At 34.6% G+C, this 19,150-nt stretch overlaps 2 protein-coding genes across 2 annotated transcripts; one reads left to right on the top strand and one right to left on the bottom strand.

Annotated features, from left to right (window-relative positions):
• Window positions 1-1,880, bottom strand: LOC135730316 (otoraplin-like). Its single transcript, XM_065248203.2, has 5 exons — window positions 1,797-1,880; window positions 1,369-1,588; window positions 881-1,020; window positions 653-763; window positions 1-569 (listed from the first exon to the last, which is right to left on the bottom strand). Exons 2-5 carry the CDS (start codon window positions 1,493-1,495, stop codon window positions 546-548), a joined length of 402 nt encoding a protein of 133 aa, XP_065104275.2. The 5' UTR covers window positions 1,496-1,588; window positions 1,797-1,880; the 3' UTR covers window positions 1-545.
• Window positions 1,881-7,890: 6,010 nt separating this feature from the next.
• Window positions 7,891-18,841, top strand: gtpbp2a (GTP binding protein 2a). Its single transcript, XM_073812810.1, has 12 exons — window positions 7,891-8,199; window positions 9,020-9,046; window positions 11,129-11,313; window positions 11,619-11,727; window positions 12,588-12,785; window positions 13,385-13,559; window positions 15,887-16,106; window positions 16,230-16,365; window positions 16,601-16,659; window positions 16,736-16,907; window positions 17,042-17,206; window positions 17,289-18,841. The coding sequence occupies exons 1-12, from the start codon at window positions 8,047-8,049 to the stop codon at window positions 17,451-17,453; spliced, it is 1,764 nt and encodes a 587-aa protein (XP_073668911.1). The 5' UTR covers window positions 7,891-8,046; the 3' UTR covers window positions 17,454-18,841.
• Window positions 18,842-19,150: the final 309 nt, after the last annotated feature.

Here is a 19,150-nt window from a genome sequence, read left to right as displayed (position 1 = left end):
ATTTAATTTTCTGCTATTAAACATCTTTAGAATGAACAGAGTACATTGCAGATATAAATACAGCACTGCCCTCTGCTGTACAGTACACTGTAGTTCATTTCCAGCATACTTCAAATACAGACTGACAGTACAGAGTTAAAAAAATAGAAATCGTGTAAGAAGAAATAAGAACAGAAGCTTAAAAACTAAAGGCTGAATGGGTTTACATAATGCCAAAATTAAGTGAGCAGTTTAAATACAGAATAACTCAAGAAGACATCCACATAGCCTAAAAGTACATACAGTATAGCACCCTCTATACAAATATTTAGATGTATTTTTGAGGTTTACTTAACCAGTACTTAAGAAAATCTCATTTTATCACATAATACACTTTTAATATTCTCAAATTATTTAAAAGCACATTCTCAATCAGAATTTCAGAAACTAGTTTCTACATTCATACTGTATGTGGGATAACATATGTTTGTGTTCTTTTTTGTATTTTGACAAATGATGACATATTCATTAAATAAAGAAAAGGATCATATAACAGCATGCTGTCTCTAAGCGCAGACAAAGTCCATGTCCTAAACACAGAGAAAAAACAATGATGAGTGCATTTTCTGGAAAAAGTCTAACAATTGGTATATTTTATGTTTTTCACACTTACTGTAGTTGGGATCTCAACTGGTTTCTTCTCAAATATGTGGGTCTCATTTACATAGTTACTGGGAAAATATCCAAGGACACCCATCTGGTCAACATAGCGTTCACCGTAAACCTACAAAGAAAGAAGCTGCCATGATTTCTATTTGTGTTGATCAACAAAGGAACCAAACATGCCATTCTAATGATATGTTTAAAGTATAAAATAAGAAATGTTTATGCAGACACGCACACTACCGAACCAGAAGACTCCAGATCCCTCTACTGGTTTGAGTTTAGAATACACATAGATCATCTGACCTCTTCTCAAGTTTATGTATCTGCAGTCTGAAGCTGTGTAGTCATCTAAAGCTTTGGCTACTGAAATCACATCTGCATTAAACACACAAATATATCTTAGAAACGTGACATTATAAACTATTACATTAAAACAATACCAAATCAAAACTATCAAATCATTGGTATCAAAATCATTTCAGAAATTAACATTTTTAAAAGAGTTTTGTTTGAGAGAAAACATGCACACATGAAACTCAACTGAATCATTTTAGTCACTGATATATAATCCTTCTGTTAACTAATCTCTTCTTTAAGCTGTTTATTATAACCAGAATGCTGCTTTCATACAGAATATATATAATATAATGTCTTCAGCATATTACTGTTCTACTTTGTAATTGTTTTGTCTGTGTGAATTTATCATAAATAGTGTGAACTTACATGAACAATCCATGTCTGCACAAACCTTTACTTTTGACAGTTTCTCCACTGGAAGAGCTTTTCCCATTTGACATCCAAAACCGCCAAAACAAATCAAAAGGAAAATCCGGCCACTTAATTTGTCCATTTTTGACTATAAAGGAAAACTTGCTTCTTACTTTTCCTCAGCAGCTGAGATGTTGACTGTGAGATGTTGAAGGAGTCCAGCTGCACATTCTAGCTTCAGTGGAAAACAAGACTTGTTTTGATTAACTCTGTTTCCTGACTCAAAAATACTCTCTTGATATAAATAAATAAAATCTTTCTAATATATAAAATTTAAAATACATTTTTAAAAAATCAGATACAGTATGTCTAAAATGTTAATTTCCTCATTGCGTAAAAATGGAAAACTTCATAAGCATCATCTTGCTGAATAGCAAACATACAGTGGGTAAGTTGTTCACTCATAAATAATGTTTTATTAAAACAATAAAAACCTTGCTGGGAAAGTAAGCAGATAAATAATGTCTGTCATGTCCTGAGGCCAGAGGGTGGTGCTATAACTAAAAATTGGCATGTTCGCATGTTCATGTAACCCACAGTTCAAATAGAACCATAAATAATATTAGTGATATAAATAATATATATAATAATATATAATATAATAAATAAATAGCAATAAATACATAAGTCATTTAGAAACAACACAATATATTAAAATATTTTGATTTTGTAAAGGTTTCAATTCTTTTAATGATGTTGAACCATCCCTTTAGTTTAATATCACTCTGCCCCTTTAAGACACTTTCACAGTTATGCACGAGCTGTTTTGTTTTGTTTTGTTTTTTTAACATAAACGGCAGACGCTAACGGAAAATCGATAAGATACACACGGAATCCAGACACCTTAAACTAAACTTCAAAATTAAGCTTATTTAACACTTTTAATATTTTGTTCATCAAGAGTCATCCCTATAATATCTATGCGGTGGTTTTGAGGAGTGTTTTGAAGACGGTTTTGGTGAGTTTCACTGTGTTTTAATGTGTATTGAGTTCAATATATTACAGTGTAACAAGTTATCGGTGTACAATCTATGTGTATCAGCTTATGAATGTTTAATGTAAAAAAGGGAAAGTGTATGTAATATTAAGATTATTCCCTTACACTTTGAGAGTTTATTGATTTATTTGTGTTTTGAGAAACGGTTTTACAAGTTTGTTGATGTTACCATGGTGACAGTCAGTAGCGAGAGGAATCGCAATCCTCCGTTATCAGTGTTAAACATGAGAATAAGCAGTTGTTACTGTTGAGATAATTTATTTTATTTATTTATTTGACATTTTCTTTATGGCCTGCTGTGCAGGCCAGGTTTTTTTCCCCTACACGGAAAATTTTGTGGACAGCTCGACGACAGATCGGACTTTTGGATAATCAGCGTATTGCGAGACAGCATACGAACGAACAGATACTTCAACTGGATACCAGATGGCGAGCCAACCCAAGGATCTCTAACCTGCAAGAACTGAAACACCACACTTTGATCGCTTATACGGTTTGACCTGAAAAAAGTGAACCACTGAGCTATATTCTTTTGATCACATAGGATATTGACTTTTGAACACATCGAATTGGACTCTGAAATTGCAACACAATAATTTAGATTTATTGAATAGAGAAATTTGTGAATAGGTGAATGCATGAATGTAAATTGGTTGATGTATTGTATTTTTTTCCATTTATGTTTTTCTGTTAAAGTGAGACTCCTTACATTTTACCTGCAAAAAAAAAAGAGTTAGACCCTCTAAAGTGAAACAATCACACTAACATAAGCACACTAAAATACTTACCTGTTCCCATAAAGAAAGAAGAGTTAACTCAAAAGAAAACTAGAAACAAATAGCTTAAAAATAGTTAAAGCAACTGTTCTAAAAGAGCTGATTAAAATTTAATAGACCGGTCTAAGAACAAAACTAACCAGAATAAACCCATACTTAAACCAGTTAAATCCATTTAAACTTATTTAAATAAGAAAAGATTAAATATAAAGGATTTAAAATTATTTATTATACATATCGTACTGTAAATATTTATTGATTATTTATTGACATACATCTTTTACTATAAATATTTATTGATTATTTATTGATCTACATTGATTATTTATTGACACATCTTTTACTGTAAATATTTATTGATTATTTATTGATCTACATTTTGTGGGGTAAATATTTATCAATATATTTATTGAATCATTTATATTGATACATTTATTTAATTATTCTATTTATCTTACTAACTTACCTATTCCATTTTTATTTCTGTTCAGTAAACTGCCAATTAATTTATATAAGTTTTCATGTCTCATGTGTCTTTTCTAATACAACATACACCACTCAACGAACCTAGATTTGGTCCAGTAGCATAGTTATTACGATTGCAGTGACATAAGTGCTACATTCAGGTTAGGACTCTTATCAGTCATGTGAAGTTTGGGGCAGACTGAAAACTGCATGCTTGAATGAGAACAATTTCCTGTTTCGTACATTGATAACATCTAATCTGTTAATTTAATGTGCCAATTAGATCAATTAAGAATGGGGAAAATACAGTGTTAAATTTTTTTAGCGGGTTTAACGCACCCAATTAAGTTTTTTGTGTGCTGAAATGCATGCTCAACATGTCAAGGCTTCAGATCAGGGCCGGATCTAGATATTTGGAGGCCCTAGACAAAATTTATGTTGGAGGCCCCTTACACCTCTCTAATTTTTAGAATAATGTGATAAAGTGTTTTTTTTACCCTATAAGAAATCATTTTAGCACTACAGTAATTAAACATGTTATCCCCATTTATTTTTCTGTTTTATCAAGTTAAGAAATTGATTAAATTTATGTTAAACTTTTGCAAAACCACATGTGCAGGTCAAATTTGTTGTTGTTGTGGATGCAGTAATTTATTTGAAACACCACCTTTTGGGAAAACACAGGATAACAGTTTTGTTTCTCCAAAGTGTAAAATTAAAAAGACAACACTACATTGCAAAAACCCTAACTGTAAAAAATTACAGATGAACATCTCCTAGAAAACTTTTATTATTTTTAATCATGGGTATGAAGAGGAATTCCCCTCTTACTGAATCAAAGTATACAGTATAAAGTTATCTATAAGACTATGGATATATTCATATGTATTTCAACATCTTTTTATACCTTAAAAATCCATACAAATCAGCTGCCGCTGGAATTAAACAGACAAACTACTAAGCAGAGCAATTTAATATATATATATATATATATATATATATATATATATATATATATATATATATATATATATATATATATATTTTCAATAAATATACATCATGTTTTCATGATTTGAAAACCAAAATAAAGTATAGAGGACTTACAAGATATACAAACAGTTTACTTTAGGTAATGCCAGTTTTGTTTGCTGTTTAAATACAAACATTTTTTAATTGACTATTTTGAGTCAGCAGCGCTCACATTTGATCTGTCCTGAAATGACATTGATACACAGACAAAGCTAAGTTTATTTTTAAAATCCATTATTTTAAAATACCTGCATCATGTGCCGAACTGTTTTTGCATGCCGCTTTTGCTAAGCAGGAGACAAAGGACATGATAGCCGCTTTCAGCGTCACTCAAAGTCGGTCAGCTGCAGAGATTTGAATGTTGTTCATCTAGGCTTCTTTACGAACCCACCTTAAAAGTTTATTTGTTGCTGTCAGTAGTGACTGACAGACTAGCGCAAATGGATTTAGCAGTTATGGAGGCCCCCCTCCAAGCTTGAGGCCCTAGGCCTTTGCCTACTCTGCCTATAGGTAGCGCCGGCCCTGCTTCAGATAGCGCCCAAATGCTATATGAGTTTATGCTTGAATGGACATATTCAACAAAAATGATCCAAAAAGTAAAGTGATTATAAGATTAATAACCAACAGTAGAATAGTTGGAGAGCAAAATGTCTGATCATATTGCCTACTGTAACAACCTCCACAAATTAGACTAGGACTACTTGCTTTGTAAACCTTACCCCAACCTTAGGCTACACATGTTTATCAACAAACTCAACCCGTTTTCACAAGGTTACTGCATTGTAATGATCAAATTAAGAATAAATAACCCTTACACTAATGTAAAGTTCAAAAATGTTTATTACAGACATCTTTTGTGACAAGGTTCCACTTTGACAGTGAACAGTGGTGCATTGAAAACAGGATATTTCCCCCTTCGGAGGGCACTTCAAAGTGAAAACCATCATGGCGGCCATTTTGAAGGGTGAAGTGCTTAAAACTGGCCACTTCAAAAATTACGAATTTCGAAGGGTACAACTCATTGTCACTTCGCTCCCCTATATTCTTTGCGCAAATATGTTCTTATAAATAAATATCTTGATATCTAAACAAATTCTTAGCCTAATAAAATGGAAAAAAAATTATGAATTGCTTATAACGTTACAAATAAAATATGAAAGTAAGTCACCTCCATTGGTCATGGTGTCACCAAAGTTAGCTCAAAACAAACTAAAGTAAAGAAACACTGCAAGTCTGTGCATATATGCATTCATTTATAGAGAGATGATTAAATACAGAGAAAGTTACTGCCTGGTACATCCAGAAAGATGAGGCCATCTAAGCAAAAATGTATTATTAATGTATTAAAAATGTATATTATTTATCAAAGGGCATATAAGGATATAAATTGTAAACATTTCTAGCCTATATGAAATGCCAATTGTCATCATTTCCTACCAAATACCATCCATGAGCAGTTTGCTCATCCCAAACTTTTGATAATTTATTTGTACAGTACTTATTTTACTTACTTCATATTGTAATAATAATCAAAATTATTTTATTTATGATCAGGCCTTAAAATATGATTTATGTGTTTTTTTTATGTGATGGTGGCACCAGCCAAAACCATGCATGTACTCTCAGAGCATGGTGCGAATGAATCGTGCCAGGGTTCATAACAAAACACAGTTGTGTTTTTAAAATACTACATTTTACTACAAGCAAAACTGAGTGTTGTTTAACCCAGCATGGCTTCAGTTGTGTCTGTGCTACATAGGCATAACCAATTTTATGCAAATCGAACAAAAGTTGTAGGAGTTTAAAAAAGTTTTTTTCCCCAGAAATTAAAAATATCTGATTATTTATATGATGGATATTAAAACAGAGTTATATGCTTTGTTTGGTGCAAGCCACGGATTCCATTGATGTTAATGGACAGTTTAAACAAATGTAATCACTTTAGCGGCACCGTGTGGGCGATAGAGGCAATGACTTTGTGACGTAGGCTGATGGGGTGCTACAGTCATCTCTGCTTTACCGTTTGGTCTGCACGGTCAGATTTAGGGCAGAAAAAAATATTAATGATAATAAAATCCTAACAAAACAACAAATGAATTCCTGTAGGGTCCTATAGAGTTATCGAATCATCGGTGCGAGGGGACCAAAAACATTCGTATTCGTAGAGATGTATTTTGATTCCTCTGATTGCATAGGGGTGGCGCTGTTGTTGTCACTCTTACTAAACTTTAGTTTTATTTGCTGCCACACTTTAAACGATTTTAAATGCTTAACTGACACACTTCAAATGAATAAAAAATATATCAGCAGTGAACATAATAGATTCAGTAAAATGAAAAACAAGAAAGATATACCAACTACAATCAACTACATTTAGAGAAAGGTTTAACTGTTTTGTGTTTTAAAGAATAGAACAATACAATACAATATAATAAAAACATACAATATTTATTTATTTATTTATTTATTTACTTTTCTTTATTATTTAGTTTATTTATTTAGTTTTATTTATTTAATACTTTATTACTTACAAATGTATAGTTGATTATTGGGACTTACATAATGAAACTGATGTAATACAAGCGCAATTTGCTGCTTCTGTGATGTAGTCACACATTACATGGGGATTGCAATAGATTCGACAGGCCGTTTCTCAATCCGAAGGCTGCAGCCTACGCAGGACTCATACAGTATATGCTCCTGCATACGTCATCAAGCCTGTTTTTTCTCAAGTTAACTGAGCATTACATTCGCAAGTCATATTACGCTTTACGATTAACTAAGATTAATAGTCAACTTTATAATCGCTAATAATTTTAAATAATTAGTATTGATGACGTATGGAGCCTACATATGCGACCTCCGCTGCTGCAGGCTTCGAATTGAGAAACTTTGACATTCTTTAAATCATACACCATTTACATACGACGCACGATCTTAATTTTTAAGATCTTATAATTTCTTACCTGAAATTTACTTTAATGTTTATGATAATTATTGATTTTTTTGTTGTTGTTGCGGTTATTCTCATTTTGCGGTCAGAGAGCGTCTAAATAATTTTAATAATAATAATAATATAAACAGACATTTTAATTTAACAACACTTAAAATTTAGGCAAGATGTTAACAAAATCTGTGAGCCTTTTGGGCTGATGTCATTGCTTGAAAGTTTGCGTGGCGCACTTCCGCCAACTCAAACCGGAAGTTGTGTTGTTTTGTTTTCGAGCGGGTTGGGGGGGTTGAGCCCTGCCGGCTCGAGCTTGTCTCTCAGTATGTATATATAATGATCGAACGAATGCGATAGTGATATAAACATACTTTAGTTTATAAGAAAGTTTTTTTTTATTGAAGGGTTAAACAGGGATGGACACGCGTGTGTCGGATCTGTTTGGGTCCAGCTCTCAGGGGGCAGGAGGGCTCGCCGGTAGAAAAGCCTCAAAACATGGTAAAAAGTGTAAAAACCGTTCAGGTCGACATCCTAAAGGCAGCAATAATCCACCGTATCTACCTCCAGAGGTGAGAGACAAACAGATAAAACTTTAATGTCTGTTCAGTTTCTTATGTAAGGTTACTGACTGCTCGTGTTTATTTTTATACACACATCGACTGTATCCTCGGTTACGGTCATTCAATATGAGCACCTATATATAAAGCACAATGTCTTTTATGGCACTTCAGTAGTCTTAAAAAGTGACAGATGGTTTACAAAAGTAACTTAGTTTTTAGTTTATATATCATGTCAGCTTGATGTGTGTCAGGCTTTTTTACAGCAGTATGTTACATTAAGAGCAAAAGGAAAACAGTAATGAAGGCCAAAACATTTCTTAATGTACAGGAAAGTCTCTTTTTTTAAAGTTATTTAAGTTAAACATGTATAGATTGTAAATATGTAGTTTAAACAGATGTCCTAGTAAATGTAAATATTGTAAATATTAGAAACATGAATGGTTTGCAGATGATATATATTTTAAGTCAGTAAGCAGTATCAAGTTAAACAGCTCTGTTTGTCTTGTCTGACTTTATTTCACTTAATTCAATAAAACATTGATTTCAAATGACTGATTTTTAAATGACCCATCAGATTCATTGTCTTTAAACCGGTTTAACTCCGCCTTTCATACAGTACTGATGTAGACTGGACTGAAGTTTTTGTGTTTGTCAATACTGAACTGTGAAGCTTTTGAGCTCTAATCTCTCTCTCTCTCTCTCTCTCTCTCTCTCTCTCTCTCTCTCTCTCTCTCTCTCTCTCTCTCTCTCTCTCTCTCTCTCTCTCTCTCTCTCTCTCTCTCTCTCTCTCTCTCTCTCTCTCTCTCTCTCTCTCTTTTTTTTGTTTCAGTCTGAAGAGGGAAACATTGAATACAAGGTAAAACTCACTACAGGCAGACATCTGCATAAATCATTTTGCGTATAAAAGCATTGTTTATTCGGCCATTAATGTTAAATGATAACTTCATATTCTTTATCATTATACAGTTTTTCAACACTTATTACAAGCATTTAAGCTAGGGATGCTAAACAATTAATCGCGATTAATCGTTAGCAGAATAAAAGTTTTAGTTTACATCACATATGTGTGTAAACTGTGTATAATAAATATGTATATATATAAATATGAACACATTCATGTATAATTTTAAGATTTTTTTTTATATATTAAGTATTTATATTTATATATAATATAAATTATACATAAATATACAAATGTATATACACATGTAAACATTTCTAAAACATATACATGCATGTGTGTACATTTATTTATACAAATTTATTATACACAGTTCACACACATATATGATGTAAACAAAAACGTTTATTCTGCTAACGATTAATCGCGATTAATTGTTTAGCATCCCTAATTTAAGCATAGGCTTTTAAATTCAAGGGTTTGTAACATTTTACTTATTTCATGACAATTGATAACTTTAAACTCTTAACTGGCGCAGGCCTTTTTGCATCTAATCTAGGATTTGTTTTAAAGAAGACACTTTAAAGTTTTTCACGAAGTGAAATAAAAAAATGTTTTAGCAGTTTACATTTGTTGTAATAAATAAAAATAATGCAATCAAGTATATATTTTATACATAAAATCCTAAAAATGAAAATGTAAAAAACTTAATGCCAGAAATGCTTTAAAATTTAAGCCAGAAGTCTCAAGTAGTTGTGATCCAAATTCCAAGTAAAAAATCACAAAAAAATTAAGATTTGTGTCACATTTTTAGTCATTTTACCAACAACGGCAACTAGGTGTCAATGGTTTGCTGCATACTCTTGTCACAAATTAATAAATTACTTTCACTGCATTATCATTACTGCTAAAAGGTTTAAAATGTTGAAAACTTAATTCTTAGAGCTTTGTCAAGCTTGTTTAGGTTAAGAATAGAGTATTAATACTATACATATGCAAAAACAAATTGGGTCCACCTCTGGCCTCTTGACGTTTTAGAAACTGACTCTTGCTATGTCATAGTTTTCCCAAAATGGTGGTGAAATATGAAAACTACTCTCTTAGAGCGTTCATTTATAGTTTGTCATGATTAGATAAGAATTCACATGCAAAACACTGAAGTAAACGTAGGCGTCCCGCTAGCGGGACAGTGAGATTTACAGGATATACTTTTTTTTTTTTTTTAGGCACACTCTTTTCATAAATGAATCAATTACTCTCCCTACATTATTTATTTTATAAAACAGTTGAAATATTTATTCTGTACCTTTCTAATGATATTGGGGCGGTTTCCAGGACAGGGATTAGACTAGTCCTAGACTAAAATAAATTTAAGAGCTGTCCAAACTGAAAAACAACTTGCACTGACATATCTTAAAATACACCAGTGCTCTTTGTTTTTCCTCAAAATGCACACAAGTAATGTTTTAGTGAGGCATGTTTGTTCAAACTAGTTATATTTCCTAATTAAACTAAGGCCTTGTCCTGGTTTAAGCTAATCTCTGTTCCGGGAAACCACCCCATATAGTTTGTTGTGATAGATTAAAATTTACATGCAAAATATTGAAGAAAACTCAGGTGTGCCGCTCAAGAGACAGCACAAGTTTGAATATAGTAAAATGTACAACATAAAAATAGGATCAAATATATAATACTCTACAGATAAAAGCATACATTTGTAAAACATTTGATACACATATAGACTATCCAGAGATCATCATCATTGACCGGCTGATGTAAGAGCTCGGCCACACCTCTGTTAATGTACATGGCTATAAATAAACAACAACCTGTTTAGCCAGCACTTAACCAACTTACACATTGAACAAACATCACAGACAATTTGTCAATTAAACTGAACAGTGGTGCCTTTAATGGACATAGACTCATCACATGAACACTCCCATCATTAGAGCATTAAACCTGTTAATAATACTGATGACCACTTAACATAGTCACTTAACATAGCCCCTTTATTGTTTTATGTTTTGGACTTAGCTAAAGCTGGTGAACCCTACACAGTATCGTTTTGAGCATCTGGCCACACAGATGAAGTGGAGATTACAGGAAGGTAAAGGAGAAGCTGTCTATCAGATCGGTGTAGAGGACAATGGCCTGCTGGTGGGTCTGTCAGAGGAAGATATGAAAGCCTCGCTTAAAACACTCCGCAAGATGGCTGACAAGTATGAACATTAACACGCCATTCATTGTGCATACAAATATCAACATGATGTATCCTATAAATATTAGTCAAGTGTTTCTATATTATGGTTATATTTAATTTAGACAGAACAAGAATGTAAATCATCTTAAATGAGGATAATGAGAACAATCTTTAAATTGAAAGGTCAAGATGCTCTAAAGTAATGTGGGCAGTTCAGTAGATGATATGTTAGTCTATTGCTGCTCTTAATGTTTTATGCATGTTAAGTGTTTTTGTCAGGTCAGGATTGTGTTCATTTGTTTGTGTTGTCTGTGATGTGTTCAGGGTGGGTGCTGACATCACAGTCCTCAGAGAGAGGGAGGTCGATTATGACTCGGACGAGACGCATAAAATAGCTGAAGTCCTTGTAAGAAAAGTACCTGATGATCAGCAGGTAAACATGACACGCACAATGTGATGCCCTCCGAAACATTTTCGAGATGGATTTAAATCCGATTGCTCAAACCACAAGGTGGTCTGGAAAGAAGATGGGATTAATATCCATTTAGCCAAGATGCATTTTATGTGGATGATTGAAAATGGAAAAGTTTTAGCAAATCCGATAACTATCTTAACTAGGGATGCACCGAATCCTATTCGCATCCTTATTCCATTAACACAGTAAAACACATTAATAAAGTAAACAACGTCCACAGCAGTGTATTGTTCATTTAATTTAATTTTGACTGTAAAAAAAGGATAGGCAACATTATGCCAGGATGACAAGTGGAAAAAAATATTTTGACAATTACCATAAGCCTATGCATAATGAAAGCAAGTTCACGTACGCGAAATGTGAACCGCCCCTAAGGCTCACCGAAAGAAAAAGCTTATCTCCACGTCAGCACCCGATGTATGTAATCAACGGCCTCGTGACCTCGACCGGCGTAGTGCAAGCCTAGGGTTCGGTTCGGTGGAAAAAAAATCTAGGATTCGGCTGAACCCAGACCCCGTCAAAAAGCCCAGTATTCGGCTGAATCCGAATGCTGGATTCGGTGCATTCCTAATCTAAATGCATGAGGTGACCAGGTGTAAAAAATGTTATTTGTGTCATACTCATTTATTGCATTGTCTGAATGTGTGTTATGCACTGCAGTAAAAGATCTGGTGTTTCTTTTAGCATATGCAGCATTTATTACTTTTACCATAGTAAAAGGCTGGTGTAAAAATGTCTTAAATGTAGAAGCTGTATAAAGTATTTTCCAGTTTTGTGAACTGAACTGACTTGACACCTTTTATTTGATCCATCTACAGTTTTTGGACCTGCGGGTAGCTGTGCTGGGTAATGTGGACTCGGGTAAATCCACTCTTCTCGGTGTACTTACACAAGGAGAGCTGGATAATGGCAGAGGCCGAGCACGCCTTAACCTCTTCAGACACCTTCACGAAATCCAGACGGGAAGAACCTCTAGTATCAGCATTGAGATTCTGGGCTTTGACAGCAAAGGAGAGGTGAGGTTTATATCCTTTTAAGGTTATTTAAATGATAATAAAATACTTCTTTACGAAAGGCTCAAGAAAATAAACAAACGCAGATTCAAAATAAATCAATAGCTTAACAAGAATATCTTGATCTAATTTCACATGTATGTTCACTTTTATGTAGGGCTGCATGATCAATCGAAAATGTATTGTTATTGTAATAACAGTATATGCGATATGGATATCGCTGAGAGTTTTAATAACTTACATTTATTTTATGTGTCTAAGTAAGTCTTATACTGTTATACTAATGGCTAGACCACCTAGCGGCTCAAAGCAGACGAGCGAGGAAAACTACATTGATGAACTTAACATAAAAAACTGTCTAAAAAGTTGTTTTTCGCCTGAATTAGGTTTAATTGCATCAGAAGAATGTTTTTCCTGTTTATTTCACTATGATAATTGCATATCTAAATGATAAAAAGCTAATAAAGAAAACTCATTCCTCTAAGGAAATGATACATCGAAGAAAAAAAATGTTATAGCGGCATTCAACAGTAGAATAACATATTGCAGTACAGCAGTGATGAACGACGTGATTAAACTTTTGGTGTCTGACCTCACCACAGGTTGTGAACTACAGCGAGTCCCGAACGGCGGAGGAGATCTGCGAGAGCGCCTCAAAAATGATCACCTTCATTGACCTGGCAGGCCACCACAAATATCTGAAGACCACCATCTTCGGCTTAACCAGCTACTGTCCAGACTTTGCCATGCTTGTCGTCAGTGCTAACACTGGTATCGGTAAGCACTGGTGGCGTGTTTGAGATTGTTTATACAGTTAAATGGTCATTTGCCTGCTTTCTTTAAGCCGTTTCTCTTTAGGATATACAGTAGAGAGCCAGTGAATAAACCTGATAGAGTTCAATTCGGTTGGTTTGTTATTGTTATGGTACAGTAAATCAGCTGTCCTCTCGGCTAATAATATATGATCTTATGTAAGTCTTAGACACCACCCACTGTTTTATGTCATCCACACCCTGAAATATCACAGGACTCGGGTCAGCGATCAGGTCTGGAATGAAACCTAAGCTATGTCTGATTCTGTCTGAGCTCTACAGCAAAACCACAGCCTGTGATCAGACACAACTGTCATTTGATCAATGCTCATTTGTTGGATCAAATGTAGAGATTACTGGATACACTGTGAGGATAAACGCATCCTCCAAATGTGAATATGTTAAATTCTCCTATTTGCGCCTAACATACAGAAAGCTATTAATCAGCCTGTAGCTTAAATACCATCAGGGCTTTATGTGCTATTGTGCAGCAGGTCATCTCAAACAGTAAACCTGGTTAGAGCTCCCAGTAAACCATATCATTTTTATTACCAGCACAATTTAGTTATAATGATATATATTTCTTGCTTAACATTTGAGATTGCATCTACACCACTGTCCATCTTTGTTGTGTTCTTGTAACATTCACCCGAGTGCCATTATGTGTTTTGGTTGGGGGAAGAAGTGTGCCAGAAATAGAAGATATAGATATAGAGTGGCTCACACACATCTTTAAAAGAGGAACACGATGCCCCGATGCCAAAACTTTGACACCAGCTTAACATGAGGTCTGCTTGACTTGTAGTTTTTCCATACGCAAATCCATGCAAACACAGACCTAGCCGATCCACCAATCATTAACCTCAAATAATGGATGGACTTTAGACAGAGACTTCACTTTATGTCTCATCGTGTGTGACGTCTGGATGTGACCCGAGCTGCTCATTTTCATACCGTGAATGTGTGAATCAGCTGATGTGGGAGGGGTATATGTGAGGTTTAGAAACGAATGTCAACACTGTGAAACTCAACACCTGACCTGCTAATGTTCATCACACACTTACATAACCCTGGCCCAGAACTTGATTGGAGTTTTATCTTACTTAAAATTGTAATATACTGTCACTGGCTATTATTTACATGCACAATTTTGTCAATCCGACTGAATGTAATACCATTGAAGGCTAGGACAATATAGTTTACATGGGTGATTCTCACGAAAACTTGTGAAATGTAAAAATTGCTTAAATTTACTTTTTTCCCACCAGACATTGAAAAACAAAGTCTGGAGTAAATGGGAACATTAATTTAAACACTTTTACTTATCATTTAACACGTTTTGTAACATAATTTAAAAAATTAGTCCTAAAAAATCTCATTACCGCAACAGTCAGAAAACATCAACTGACATATTTTATAAAATGACATGACAAACCTGAAAGAACATAATTTGGAGATTCTGCACATGCATTTAAAATCAAAGTATTATGCTTCTATTAATTAAATTAACATTTAATAAGCATCTGTTGCGGTAATGATAATCAAAATGTCGTGTAAGCATTCTGACAAGACAATATTTCAAATTAACTGTAAAAAAAAATGATCTTACCTGGTAGCCATCTTGAAGTAACTGGTCCATGTGCTTGGTCACTCAAAATCAAACTTTATTAAAATTCTGTATGTGTGCTTAAACTGTTCTCAAAAAGTGTTGCGGAGGATGAGAACATCAGGCATGGACACATCATTTTCCTAATTTTTCTTCATTATTATTATACATGAATATTCAGTAAATATTTTTTCTGTCATCTAAAGTAGTCTAGCAAAACATCCATTTATTTTTTTTCTTAATATTTTTGTGTTGATTTGATTAAATTACAACATAACACATGTTCAAACACAGCCGGACACATTGCGGTAATGAGAATTTCAGCAGAAAACGAGATAAAATTGACAAATTATAAATTCTTATGTTGAAATCACACATTGTGCAAGGTAGAACACAGTATTGTGTTAATTCTGATGCTTTTTAATATTACTATATTACACATTTTATAGCTAAAATCATTAGTGCCGTGGTGTTTCAATGGTTTCGTGAGAATCACCCACATGCACCCTAAACACTGCAATCTGATTAAAATGTACATTCTATATAATCCCAATCAAACGTCTGTTTTAGAATACATGCTTCGAAGGTCACAGCCTTTGAATTGGGACACAGCTTTTGGCTCCTAGATTTTCTCTCTTTTCGCTTTTGTTAGGGAGTTGTTGAGTAGTTTTTCCCTCTTTTCCTAGCGGGTACGACAAGAGAGCACTTGGGTCTGGCCATGGCGTTGAAGGTGCCCATTTTCATTGTCATCAGTAAAGTGGACCTGTGCACTAAGAGCACGGTTGAGCGTACAGTCCGGCAGCTAGAACGCATCCTCAAACAGCCCGGATGCAACAAGGTGCCCATGCTGGTGTCTACTACAGATGACGCCGTCACTGCCGCCCAAAAGTTCGCACAGTCGCCCAGGTACACACCTTATACTCCTAACGCTACACTTAAAACAAGCCAAAGTGAACGTTTCGATAACAAAAGATCAGAAGAGAGAAAATAGCAACTGATGTGTTTTGACTGATGTGTTTGACTTTACAGCATCACACCGATCTTTACTCTGTCCTGTGTATCGGGTGAGAGTCTGGATTTATTGAAGGTCTTCTTTAACATCCTACCTCCATTGAGCAACAGCAAGGAACAAGAAGAACTCATGCAGCAGCTCACTGAGTTTCAGGTACAGTTTTTCATGCCAATCCATCCAAACCACTTTCATCTGAAGAACACAAGATGATTTATTCTGAAAACATACAAGATTAGTTCTCACCCAAACAAGTTGGATATGCTTGACGTGGTCCCTGTATACTTTCATTGAACAGATTCTGTGTTCTGTGAGTCATACGGGTTTGAAATGACAACAAGGATGTGTACATTTTTATTACTGCTTTAATGTGCATTTTGTGACCCTTCAGATTGATGAGATCTATACAGTTCCAGATGTTGGGACAGTAGTCGGTGGAACTCTTTACAGGTCTGTCCTCCTCTACCATAGTAACGGTGTTCAAAACCAGTTGTCATTGGTGTTTAATCGCTCCGTTTCCATACAGTGGGATCTGCCGGGAGGGCGAGCAGCTGGTGGTGGGACCCACCGATGATGGCAAGTTTCGGGAGTTGACGGTGTGCAGCATTCAGAGGAATCGCTCTGGATGTCGAGTGCTCAGGGCTGGCCAGGCAGCTACATTGGCATTGGGGGATTTCGAGCGTTCTCTGTTACGAAAGGTTAGGATTGACTAACGAACTAGCACTTGCATCTAAAGATGATTCTGAATACTATTGAATGACTTATTTACATCACCCTCTCTGAAGATACTTTATGGGTAAATGGGTCACTTTTTGGTTGGTGTCTTTTGCAGGGTATGGTGATGGTTAGTCCAGAGATGAACCCCACTATCTGCTGGCAGTTTGAGGCAGAAATCATTTTACTGTTTCATGCTAAAACCTTCCATAAGGGCTTCCAGGTGACCGTCCACGTGGGCAACATTAGACAGACGGCTACAGTTGAGGCTTTACAAGGAAAAGTGAGTTTTTAATCTATTCGTCTTTTTCAATAGATAGGGAACTGCATACAGATTAGATTTCTGTAACGAATCTTGTTTTCAGGATGAGCTCCGGACAGGTGAGAAAGCTGTGGTACGATTCAAGTTCATCAAACACCCAGAGTACTTGAAGGTGGGCGCCAAGCTGCTTTTCAGAGAGGGAGTTACCAAAGGCATCGGACAGGTCACTAAGCTACAGCCGGCGTCCGAGTACCAGCACAGCTCTTGATGCAAACAAATGCAAAATCCCTGCAGTCATCCACTGATCTATCTTTCTCCTCATCCTTCACTGTTCATTCTTGTTTTCCCTCTTCCATTTATTTTCACTTTTTCAAGCCTTTTAAGTCTTGAGATTTCATCAGTGTGTTGGTCCTCTTAAGTCTAAACACAGTTTTAAATCATAACTGATGACCTTGCACACATATGTCTTTTAAATGTGATTCTCTTAACTCCAAATGAGCAGTTTTTAACATCCAAACACTGTCCGATAAAAAAGCTTGTTTGTGGGCAACATTTTAAAGACGGTAGTCCTTAAGCATTCATTATTTAGTAACCAAAGGAAAGGACAGATGTGAATATAGCAAAGCTGCCAAAGACACTGAATGTTTTGGTAGTAGTTTTTATAGTTTATAGCTGATGTCAATGAAGAATTATTTATTGTCAAGGCAGCTAGTCAACAGAGTTTTATATCTCCACCTTACTTGCAAACTCTGCTCTACCAAATCTCCACATTGCCTTTTATTGCAAGTCGGTGATAATGGGCAATAATGTTAATATGAACGTACTGTCTTACCACCAAGTGTTCTTTCACCGTTGCTTCTGGGACAGAATGTAGTATGGTTTACTCAAGTGCTTTAGTAGCTCAGGAATGACTGATGTAGTTCTTATAACCAGTTAACTAGTCAACTCCAGATTTTGGAGTAGTAGTAGTAGTAGATTGCACAAACCTTCAGGATACTTTCTTTTATTCAAACATGCATACCTGTTATGCAAAGAAATCGTTTATATTTCTACGCTGTTGATTTCGTTTCGGGCTTTAAGCGTTTCTTTTCTTGGCTCACTGGTTTTAGATCGTTCGAGTGACTATTGCAGAGACTGAATTTTGAGTTTGTTTTATTGCACCACAAAGTTTCAGATTTATTTAAGAGTTGATTTGGTGCTAACACTGTTAGATTTAAACCTTTTAAAGTGTAGATGTTGAAAGAGTTTTGTTTAGCTAGTTCTTGCTTAAAACCGTCTTATTACCACTGCATGGTTGTTTATATCAAAGTCTCATTATTGAATAGCATATCAAGACACTTTGTGCCTGTGTGAGTGTGTAATATTCACTTTTCTGAAGTTTCTGAAATATCACTGTTTTGTCTTTCCTGTGCAATTTTAAAGAAAAGAAAAAACGATGTATTTGACATTGAATATATAAGAGACAACTGATTCTGTTTTAATTCAATTCCAATGATTTTTTTCTTATGCATTTTTCAATGCCTGTTACTTTTCTGGTTGCTAGATGTTTCTTCAAAAATATTTTTTTAATATTTTAGCCTTTTCTGGTAAATTTATGTACGTTTGTTTGTATATTATGGTGTACAAAATTAAAATCTTTATTATATTCACGATTGATGAATTCATGTTTCATTAGCTTGTATACCTGATTGTTTCACACGGTCTTGGAATGGATGTAAACTGTGAAATATTGTAAGACATGGCAATCTTAAACAAAAAAATCCAGATGGATTAACTTTTGCCATACCATACTAGTGAAAAAAATAATGGAAATAATTTTCGGTAAGATATTGATAAACCTAGTCCTTAAATAAAGGAGGTTTTATATTAGTTTGTTTAAAGTTCATTGCTGTTAATAAGTCCTTTTATAAACAATTTTGCTAATAATAGATCATTACTAATCAATTCCGAAATATATGACTGACC

Source organism: Paramisgurnus dabryanus, chromosome 20 (assembly GCF_030506205.2).
Source record: "Paramisgurnus dabryanus chromosome 20, PD_genome_1.1, whole genome shotgun sequence".
In the NCBI taxonomy this organism is placed as follows: domain Eukaryota; kingdom Metazoa; phylum Chordata; class Actinopteri; order Cypriniformes; family Cobitidae; genus Paramisgurnus; species Paramisgurnus dabryanus.
This window is presented reverse-complemented; position numbering and strand designations above follow the sequence as displayed.